The sequence below is a fragment of the Macrosteles quadrilineatus genome, unplaced genomic scaffold (assembly GCF_028750875.1).
Source record: "Macrosteles quadrilineatus isolate MER2022 unplaced genomic scaffold, UCM_ALF_1.0 Scaffold_4__1_contigs__length_99947679, whole genome shotgun sequence".
Classification (NCBI taxonomy): Eukaryota; Metazoa; Arthropoda; class Insecta; order Hemiptera; family Cicadellidae; genus Macrosteles; species Macrosteles quadrilineatus.
In genome coordinates this window covers 78125684-78137782 of record NW_026542597.1, presented here as the reverse complement: position 1 = coordinate 78137782, position 12099 = coordinate 78125684, and the positions used below count along the sequence as shown (strand labels likewise).

At 35.2% G+C, this 12099-nt stretch overlaps 1 protein-coding gene across 2 annotated transcripts in view; it reads left to right on the top strand.

The window, feature by feature from the left end:
* Positions 1-12099, top strand: part of LOC128993491 (5'-AMP-activated protein kinase subunit gamma-2-like) — a 326963-nt gene that overhangs the window by 164531 nt on the left and 150333 nt on the right. For both annotated transcript variants that reach the window (XM_054417433.1, XM_054417434.1), the window contains one exon: positions 9484-9520. In XM_054417433.1, the coding sequence (XP_054273408.1) occupies positions 9484-9520 (37 nt within the window). The remainder of the gene's footprint in view (positions 1-9483; positions 9521-12099) is intronic.

The following is a 12099-nucleotide window of genomic DNA, read 5'->3' as shown; positions in this document are numbered from 1 at the left end:
TAATTTAATAAGCGGTCTTTGGAAGTATTTTCACTATTGTAATATAGGTCTATTGTGAAAATGGGGATGTTTAGCTTTTTGATTGTCTGGATCTTGACTCCAGCTGTTCGTGATTATTAGCATTCCAAACATGTATGTTCTAGACATATTATGGGCATATTATTGGGCTTTTAATAAACGACCATGACCATGGCTAAATTAATCGGTAACAAAGCTACACAAGGTATCATCTCACTCGATTCTCTACACTCATTCTTCACTACTTTTTGGGACAAAACACACCCAGTTGCATTCCATTTTCAGTTGGTAATACAATGCGTTGTTCTGTCTTAGTATCTTTCGTGGGAAATATATTTGTCCACACAACACAAGTTCAAGTTTAAATGGCTTACAAACGTGTATTCAATCTTGTAAAGGGGCGTATTGTATATTGTAATTCCTTTTTATTTTTTATTAACAACATTCGGTTTTACTTTTTCCTCTCACCTCTGTTGCATTGAATGTATCGTATTTTAAATTGTTCAAACATTTAAGTTAACAGAAGTGCGACACCAATACATTATTTGAACAAAGTTTATACATTCTGTTTTTAAATATCTTTGCGATATTGTAGTTGTACAGCAATTATGAAAATTTGAAATTTGAACTACATCATGACCATAGTTCTAAGATGAACAAGTATTTTTACACATCGTAGGCCTACCTGTTTTACCAACGTTAATGTTGTTATTTTGTCAGTAAGTAGAGCTGTCTAATAGAGCAGAGCAGGACCAAAACAGCTGTTTGTGACAGTAGCGCCGTTGTACGTGACAACAGCTGTTCTGTTATCAGCTGATGATTCCCGCGCATGCGCTTCTGTCGGTGGCTCACACTCACACCCACCACACACATGGGCCACCTCACTCATCTCTTCGTACATTTAAACTTTAAATAACTTGCCAAACACTTCTATGTGTTGGTAGAAGAGGTTTTACGTTATAGTCTCTTTAAAAACTAAGATATTCTCAAAGTACACCAATACGAGCAGGGGCTTTACCTCGTTTTACAAACAAGTACATTTTTACTACTATAAGTGTGTTGAGGAGCTGCTCAAAATATTACATTGAAAAACATTAGTCCTGAGGATAAACACTTAGTAAGATTGACATGCACTTTATAGTTTTGGGCCATGTTTGATCAATTTAGATACATGGTAAACAGTAATTGTTTTCACTATAAAACATCTTGACTAAACTGAACCAGTTCTGTATTGTTCTCAATCGATACCTGGATTAGATGCATAGCTGCAGGGAAAAAAACACTTTCGAATACGCTGTTCATTATATCATTAATGAATGTTGAGTGTCGATCTCTGATGATTGATGACTTGTGTCTGATGACTGATTGTCTGATGACCTTGACCTCCAATGGACTGATGATCAAGCGGAGTTCCGCTGTTTCCTTTATCCTCTCTCCTCTCGCTGCTTCAAAATACAAACTTTCCGATCAACCTGATATGGTTATTTCATTGACTATTTACAAGGTGTCCCGGGCCGGAACTCTCTACTAATATTTTAGGACATTGTTCCTGAGTAAGAAACATATCTAAAAATCATATTTAAATAGTCGGGAAGTCCTTAGTTACTCCCACAGCTACCATTTTATTTTTCGCACTTATTATTTTTTTCTAAAAAGTAGTTAAAGGTAGCAAAATTGAAACTTTGCACAAACACATACGACAACTAGACAAAGCTACAAAAAATTATAGCAAATCTAAACCAAATGGCGGCTATTTAAAATTTTGTTTCATAAATAACCCAAAAACCGTTGATTTTACAAAAGTATATTTAGTCAATTGTTTGTTACAAAATGTTTGTTTTGTTTGTATTTGTACAAAATCGTCGCGGCATGTAAGATTTTTGCCAACTCATCATCGTCAAATTCTTTAATAGTGATTTGGTCATCCGTTTATGCTACATAAAGAACAAGCATATAGTTAACGGTCACAAGTTCTATAATTAACGCTATGGTGTTATCTAAATAAAAAGTAGAATTTTTATAGGTTTAATTTTTAAAATACATTCTGTGTAGTGTTCTTATACTGTATTTTCCATTCGGTTTACAGTACAATTTTCCTCATCGGTTGGTTAATAATGTTATTACAATAATGTACCACTTGTAAGGCTGGCAATTATCTTATTTAATTCACAGCAGACGCAGCAAGCCTGTACAATTAACGCCTATGACAAAAGAGAAATTGCAATACCGTTTAGTTAACCCATTTCAGAGTTTGGGTTTACAAAGAAAATGTTAAATAGATGGGAATCATTAATTAAATCATACAGAAGATTGGATCAAACATCCATAGCTATAAAGAACCAAATGCTACAAATAAGAAAAAATACTTTAAATAATTTAAGTTGGCATGATTGCCCAGCGCTAGCGGAATCAAGCAAATAACATTCAACATAGATAACTATCATTACCCCCTCAACAACCATAACCACCCTTTGTCCTTTAAGATTATTACATTTCGGCAATCAATTAGATTTTGAAACACGAAACGTGTTAATTAAATTATAATGCAATATTTGCAGATAAAAATACAAATATATAGAATAAAAAATTTGGTATAAACCGTAAATTCGACACAAACATTTTTGTTTCTTTCACAGACAAATAGCGTCTGTGTCGAAGTGTTTTGACCCCAGAAGCCCCACATTTCTAGGTTCACTGCACACGACATTCCCAAGGCTGAGACGTGGTTTGGGCACAGTTTACATAAACACGATCATTTCATGAGCATTCAGTTTAGAAGATTGCTCATTTATCCAAACTAAATCTCGTTGCCAGCTACCGTACTGTATCTAGCCACAAATTGACGATGTAGCAACTAGAATAAATGTTTAACGTAGCCCATGTTCTTTGACTTAAGATTCGTATCACTTAAATGAAAATGTGTACAAATAAATGGAATAGGGTTAAAATTATAAGAGCCATTTTTGATGTAACAATAAATTGTATAAAATGTGTATTTGCAGTAAAAATGCAAATTAAAGATTTCCACGATGAATTATTCATCAAATGTACATCATTAAATAAACGGTGTCTTATATTTTGTGAAACACCGGGTTCAAATCGTGCCAATCACAAATATCTTTTAGCGATGTGATAATGTTGTGACCCAGTGGTTCGGAATATACCTTTAAGCTGATAGAATAATATTTTTGAAAAAAAATCGGAGGTTGAGATATTTCTATGTACCATGGAACTCACTAAAGTTCATTCGATACTTTATACTTATTAACTCGTATTTTAGTTAGAATTGTTTGAATTGAAGTAGACATCAAATCTATAGGGACCTTAGTTGTATCTTTCTAATTCAAAAAGAGCCTCTCACAGATGATGGTACTACTATTGTATTTTTTAAATCATTTTAAAACAATGATAATTTTATTAATCTAACATAAGCCCTACACGTTCATACTAAAGTAATAAAAATCGGGCGAAAATTTCTTGAGTTTACGTGTTCACGTACACACATATTTACACATAATACAAATTCGAACAGTGTTTTTGGCATCTGGGGACATCAATATTAAAAAGTAAATTGGTAGGTCCACCTACCGTAATAGTATATTCCCTATAGGGGAATACGCTAAGACCATAAGTATAGAGCAACCTGTCTTTTTCGGCTTGCTTGATTAACAAGTTTGCGAAATCGACACAACCCGTAATCAATTTGCTCTCTAGGGTCAATTTTTTACCTAAACCTACTACAGCTAAACTTGGAAATACGGTGTTTTCTTCTATCAATAGGCAACGCTCTTACCCACAATCAACGTTGAGTAGGGATTACAATCAACGAATTGCCATAACCGACTACTTAACTTCGGCAGTTGTCTATAATCAACGGTAATATCGCTGTTTGAATATCTCCTACTTGGGAAAGAGGTCAGTACAACAATAGTGCTTCACGTGGGGGTGCCGAAACTAAAGGTCCTGGCGTCCTAGATAGGCCCATCGATGGATAGGCCTAGCGCTTGTGTCCTGCGTCCTGTGTTATCGTGTCCTTCAGCTACGCGGTCAGGATATATAAATCCCACAATGTCTAGTAGAATCCCCACTTTTATCCCTAAGCTTCATATACAGTATCCTCTTTCTTTATCCCAAATTCATAATTTCAAACCCTACGACGATTTGTTATAGTGTTTGCCTTAAATCCTGAAGTGTGCTGGTTCGATCCCTAGTCGGGTATAATTTGGTCACATATCCCATGGATTATCCAAGTTAATACAAGTGGAATAACAAGATCAGAGGTTTAACCGTTCCCTTTAAAACTTAAAAAAATCCTTATAGTTTAAAATTACTCAAAGTGAAAATATATATGTTAACGATCAACCAAATGATACATACTTTATTGAAGCACAATTTTTTGTATTGATAATTTGTGTTAAACTGTCGTAAAATGTAAGTCTTTTCGCAATGTTATACATACAGTACTTGATGAATGATAGTTTTAAACAAATATAACACTAGTTTCGCCTTCTTATGTTGAGGTTAAATTTATATTTTTATTCAGTCGCAACGGTAGTTAGTAATTAAAAGTTACTAAGCAAAACTCTTGTCATAGGATTGTTTTATTCGTTTCTCTTCGGTTAATGATCAAGCATTCCGTGTAAAATTCGTTGAAAATTAAATTTTAGTATGGTAAAAAAATGATCAAATAATAAATAATTAAAACTAAAACCTCGCAATTCAAACTCCAGACAAGTAACATTGGTACAATACTCTGTTTTGAACCGTTACTGTTGGACAACTAGTTGCTCTATTGTATTTCTTGTTGTTCCGGATCTAGTTTCCCGCTTTCTACAGTACTCATTGTCACGGCGTTTTGTGATTTCCTTTTATTTGATACTTAACCACCTCAATGTAAACAACTGTCGTTGAAAATAACATTATTTTTTGCATCAGTTTTCTACATTACTTTTTGTTTAAGTAAAATTTATTATTTGTGTATACTCGTGCCCAAAATGTAAGATTTTACTCCTAGTATTTTGTTGTGTCTGCCTATCATAACTGGTAACCAAGAAATTAAAACTTATATATATCCTAACCGTTTATCCGATCGCTACAAACATTTTTTGACATTAATTAAAGAATTAACATTATTGAAGCTTATTTCTCATAAACCCCCCTTTAAGTTATGTCCTCGGGGCATTTAAATGTATTACATTAAGCGTATGAGAATCATTTTACTATTGTTATATTCACAGAAAGCTAAAATTTCTGCATCTGCTGTGTTTAAAATGGTCTAATTATGTTTGTTCTCACAGCCGTCAACCAGTTGAGTGATTTAAACAAATCAAGCAATACTTATTATTATAGTTCGATTTATTGTAAAATGGTGATAATAATAACGAAAATTACTCGGTGTTCAATACTTTTTCTTGTTATGTCCCACCTTTAATCATCGGTTGCTATACATATACCCTGAACCCGTTTTAAACATTACCAAGGCAATGCCACAAAACTAAAGCAATTTGTGACTGGACGGATTTGAACCTGAGACCTCGGGGATTAAAATACTGTATTCCTGTTCAAATATTAGTTTTCCGCAGATTCTAACTTAGTTCTTGTCTCTATTGAGCACAGGCAAAACTACTATGAAATGATATGAATACTACAAAAAATAAAATATAGATACGTCCCAGCTACAGGTGGGTTGACCTGTTGCAGGATGAGGCTGTTATCCTTGACAGGTCAGAGGTCACTCTTGTCGTCTGGTCGTTTTTGGTACCAGATTTGGGATTCTAATAATAGACTGGAAACTTTTCTAGGTCGACGTTTTGGATGGAATTCTTCCATACTTAGACGTGTTACCGCGTGTTTTAATTCGGTATTAATCGATAAGTTCGAGTCGAATGATAAGTATTTTTGGGTGATTTCATTATGATTGGTTTCTGTTGTTCAGTGCTGTAGATCACGAATTCAATTAAGCTCTTATAAACTGAATATACATTTTCCAGTCAAGGCCTGATATAGTAAATTGCGCTAGAGCACCAGCGCCAAAAGTAAACACATATGGCCAAATGTAACGACTTATGGATGGTCCAAAGAGAAAGACTTGGTCTTTAAATTGTGCTGGGCTTTAAAACACAATACTTTACATACACTTTACATACTTGGTTGAAGCATAGATTTAAAGGAGCTAGGTTTTTAATTCGACCAACAAATCTTGCGTGTCCAAAGAGGCCAAAACTTAGGTCAGAACTAGACTTCTTGGTTAATTTATTGAACGCATTGAGTTAAGTACCTGATTAGACGATTTTGCAGTTTGAAATGTTTGAACGACGTACTTTTTGGCGTACAGTATTTAGCCATTTGACTATTTTGAAGAATAAAGGTTAAGGAAAACATTTATAAAATGTTCATAAACTTTTATTTTTTCCATGCCCCATTGCAACTTTTTCATCTTCCCGTCTTTAGGTTCCACTCGATTTCTGTATTGTTCGATTTTGCTTCACTAACCCTTTTAAAACCATTCAATTTACTTCACTACAACCTTTTTCCTAAACCTTTTAACTTACAATAACTGTAACTCTATCAACCAACTAAACTAATAATTAGATTCTTACAATCGTTTATGCACTCAGAGTATGGGCACTTAATTTAATTCATATCAAATAGTCCCCGTATGATTTTAATTTTTAATTAATCGAAATATAATTTTAAGATTTAAATAACAACCATGAAGAAAAATGTCGTGCACCTCCAAGGCATCTAAATGTTGCCCCTATGATTTTAATTTTTAATTAATCGAAATCTAATTTTAAGATTAAAATAACAACCATAAAGAAAATGTCGTGCACCTCCTAGGCATCTAAATGTTGTAAAAATCAAAGCATTTCTTTTAAATTGGTCAAATATTGTAGGAAAGTTGACTTGGTTTTAAACGTAAAATGACTCCATCTCGTGCTCCGAACGATGGACGGAAATAACGATGTGCTATTTTAAACGATGTAACGAATGTGACGATGTCGATGTGAAAACTCGTAAACTTGTCCCAACTTGCAGACTTGTTGGTCATCTGTGATAAAATAACATGGCTAGTTTTTATTGTTATACAGTACTGGGTGTATATAAACACTACTGATCTAACGCATGTTGTGTATTTTTTTTGAAACGAGGCATTCGTGAAATACTGCATAAATTATACATTGGTATGGTATAAGACCAAATATTCTTTTTATAGAGAAACGTAAGATAATAATGTTGAACATAATTTTGTGAACCCATCCTAATTACATAATACGTACATTACACATAACACATAACAAACAACACACAAACACATATTTACATTATTGGCATAATTTATCAAGATTATGCCTACTTGCACTTGCATTACTTCCTTTCACTTAATCCAAACTCTTGTGACGTATGACGACTTAAATAGTATTCAAAACTTAGGAATTTACTTCTTACTTCTTGTAGATTTAAAAAAATAATGTAAGGAGCAAGGTTTCCATGATAGAAGTTGACTCTCAAAATCTTGGTCTTTGGCAGATGACTGTGTCGTTAAATTATCGAAAATACTCCATATACCGTCGCGTAATAATATATAGACATTGTGAATGCCTACTCGTTTTATGATACAATCAAACAGTATAGTTGTAACTTAAAACTTTACCTGGGTTGCTGCAATAGATCCGAAGCGTCGGTCACCAAATGATTACGGTCATCTCCCAAATGCCAAAATTCGAGATAATGAATGATATTTTAAGTCATAATATTATTAATACGATCTTTGCTTTGATGCAGATATTAATTGAAGAAAGCAATAAATATGCATTTCAATAAAAGACTAAAGTAAACAAATTGTCAATAGTGTAGCCTAAACTATTGTCAATCACCTAAAAGTGACCATGTAACGCTAAAACTCAGCAACCGTGATTCTAAACGGTTTATAACTTTTCGGAGTTGAAATTTCGTAAAAGTGAATAACTTCTGGAAGAAGTTTGGTGAATCAGTGTGTTATTTGGGGTGTTCAGTGGGGCTAAGTCGAATTTCGGAGTTGTGGTTTTCGGAGTTGTGAGCTTTTGGAGTTGTGATCTTTCGGAGTTGTGTTTTTTTTGGGTTTTGGGCTCAAGGTGTTTTGGGTTTTCGGAGTTGTGGGTTTTCGGAGTTGTGACATTTCGGAGTTGTGGGTTTTCGGAGTTGTGACCTTTCGGAGTTGTGGGTTTTCGGAGTTGTGAAGTGTCGGGGCTGTGATGTTACGATGGATGTTCACTGGACGCAAGGAGGGTCGTCGCAGCAAGCCGCGCAGTCGGTCTCTGGATCCAAGCAGTCTTCAAGCGTCTTCTATACGAGCGTTTCAACAACAAGTATGTAAGCATTTTGTGATGAAAATGTAACACTTGTCAAAACAAGTAGCTATTCTTCTGGATATGAACTAGACACATTTTAGGTGTAAGGGCTAGACAAGGCCTACTAAATAAGGTGTTTTAGCTAGGAATGTTTTTATCACATGTCATAAGTCTATTCTGAGCACGAACTGGGGAAAGATCTTTATTCAGTCTCCTTAGCTAACCTTTAAAGTTTTCAAGGAGCTGAAACGTAGTACTAGGATGAAGCTAGCTGAAACACACCCTATAGAACCAATTAATGGTCTATTGTCTGTGGATGAAACTAGCTAGCTGAAGCTTATACGTTATACGAGGATATTTGAGTTGGTATTTTACTATGTGAACCATGCTAAGGCTGCCAGTGTGTTTACAACTAAACAAACTCCTGGCTACAGACGATACTACCAGCTAGCTGTACACTGATGTTGCGTTGTTGGTATTCGGCGTTGTGCAGAAAAATTCGTAAATTCGTTCTTTTCGTAATTGCGTTATACCATTGACTGTGAATCCTTAAGGATTCACAGTCTACGGTTATACAAAGATTTCGAAGGTTATTTTTTGTTTTGTTAGTAAAATTTTACACTAGGATTACTGTATTGTTTATTTTCTTTACTAATAAAAATTTTAGTATGATACATTTTTACTATGTATGTATGTCACAGGAATATTTAAAAATACTTATCCCAGACCGCTGCTTACCATGTTATTGTATAGTAAAGTAACCAATAGATTTCATGTTTTGTGTATATAATTTATAAATGATGGATAATATGTTTATTTACGTGTAATACATGGCTTTGAAATGCCACCCAAAATAGCCAAAATCCAAATTTAATTGAACCAATATGTCTTATAGCGGTCGTGAACTAAAGAGTATTTATTTATGGAATCGAACAAGAACTGAATTTCATAATTAGCTTTTTCTCAGTTTCCAGGTTTGCTGCGTCAGCCATTGGTGTTCTACTGCGTTATATTAGTGCCAGTCAATCTTTGCAAATCATGTTACCATTTTTTACTTTTACCTCAAACTATACCTTTTTGACGATTTTTACTTTTGTATTCGTATAGAAAACTAATTTGTAATTTTATTTTCCAGAGAGCGGCTGCTCTTCACCAACAACAGCAGAGACAAAGTGAGTACCTTTCAATATATGCATGTTTGTTAACATTTTAAAACTATTAACTCTTGATAGAAAGTGTTTGGTATCGTGATTGTTTATTGTTTTATTTATGTTCTTAGTGTAAGTAATATTGTAAGTAACTAGTCAACCAATTTATATCACATTCAAATTGTAACGTACTTCCTGCCATTCATGTCACTTGTCGGTGTTTAACACAGTCATAAACATCGTCCTTCTGCGAAAGGACGGACCCTTCCTCACCAGTTCTTAGAAATCTGTAACCACATACTGAGTGAGGGAGGAGTCTTTTGTCAGGGTATCTTTCGAGCGACATTGTTCGTTTAGCATAGCTTGGGATAGGACGTGTGAGGCAGTTCCCTCCACGTATTTCACATTTAGTTAAAACCTCATTAGTTCATTATAGCAATTTAGTTCATCACAGTTCATTTATACAGTCCACTAATATCATTTGTTCATTTATACATCAATAAATTCATAGTTCGTTTTTAAAGTGTCAGTTCTTTTATTATTACCAAAACATTGGCGCATCACGCGCCGCAACATGGTCCATCGAGCCGCGATTATTTATCAGTGATCGCGTGGAACAATCGTACCGTACGCATTATAGTTTCGTCGTCCGAACGTGTCGAGCCGTCTCCGTCGCAACTTCCGTGAACAGTTCGTCTTCAAGTGACTCAGTGACCAGTGACTAGTGACATAGTGTCCGATTGGATTAACACAGCTGCAGCACCGTAAGTCATTATCAAACCTCATCACGTTCAGCTTCAAAAAGCATTCATCTCTTTACAAGTCTCTTTGCACACAAAGAATATGACAGAACAGCAGTTAAAAACATTATGCCAAAAGCGAGGACAGACCAAAGCCAAGCTTACTAGATTCAAAAAGTATGTAGATGCAATAGTAGATAATGACGTGTCACAATTAAAAAGTAGACTAGCCCTATTTCAACCTCTTGTACAAGAATTTGAACAGATACAAGGAGACATAGAACTTCTTGATACTGAATCAGATCAAGAAGCTGAAAGGGAATCGTTTGAAAACACTTATTTTGAATTGATTGCCCAAGCAGAAGCTCTCCTCACTGACAACCAACCAATTTCAACCCCATCTAGCTCTGTAGTTTCTAATAACTCATCAATCAGTGTCAAATTGCCTACTATAAAACTCCCTACATTTGGTGGGAAATACGAGGAGTGGACTTCGTTCCAAGAAATATTCCATTCTCTCGTCCATGACAACACGTCACTAACAGACACACAAAAGTTCCATTACCTGAAAACATCACTTCACGGTCCAGCTATCAGCATCATAGAATCCTTAGAAGTTACATCAGTAAACTACACTACTGCTTGGTCCCTACTTAAGGAAAGATTCGAAAACAAAAGAATCCTCATCAACAATCACATAGCTTCTCTATACAACATCAACAAAATTGAAAGGGAATCTGGATTAGAGTTAAGATCATTAATAGATTCTGTAAACAAGCATTTACGTGCTCTAGAAAACCTAGGTCAACCAGTGCAAAGTTGGGATACTTTGTTGATATTCACATTGACCAAGAAGCTTGACCACCCTACACTTAGACTTTGGGAGAGCCACATTGTATCGTCAGATGTACCAACATTCTCAAATTTCATCGCATTCCTAAAATCTAGATGTCAAACATTAGAAGCAATCGACTTGAATCATAGCGGTCAATCAACTAGTCCATATAGTCATAGCAACAAAATGCTACATCACAATAGACATAACACCATAAGCAATAGTCATAGCAAGCAGTCAAGTGGTAGTCCACATAGTTATAGCAACCAATTGTTACCTCACGTCAGACAACACACTACTCTAGTTACCAGCAGCAATAGTGTAACATGTCCATATTGCAATAGCAACCACAAGATATTTCAATGTGACCAGTTCAAGTCACTGAAGCCCACAGACCGGTATTCCAGTATCAAGAAGCTAGGTATGTGCATAAACTGCTTCTCACAATCACACAAAATTAAAGACTGTCAAGCTGGAGCCTGCAAAGTGTGTAACGATAAACACAACACAATGTTACATTTTGACTTGGACACTGATAATCCTCACATCATCGACCAATCTACAGAAGAACAACCAAACAACCATAGTACATCTTTCATGACAACAACACTTGCATCACAATGTAACAACCTTCAAGTAGTACTGCCCACAGCAGTGGTCGACGTAGAAGATAATCAAGGCAACAAGCACCAATGCAGAGTACTATTAGATTCAGCTTCACAATCTAACTTCATCACAGAAAACATGGCAGATAAGTTAAGATTGCACAAACACAAAACGTCTACAATAGTAAGTGGGATCAGTGAACAACAGGCAAACACTTCTAGCTCTGTCGTCTGCAAACTTCACTCTCAACACACAGCCTACAAGACTTCAATAGACTGCCTAGAATTCCAAAAATCACCCATCACCTACCACGTATAGAGATGAACACGGACAACTGGCAGATACCACCATCATTAAACTTAGCAGACTTTCAATTCAACACACCTGGTCCGATCGACATGCTTATCGGGGCCGAACTATTT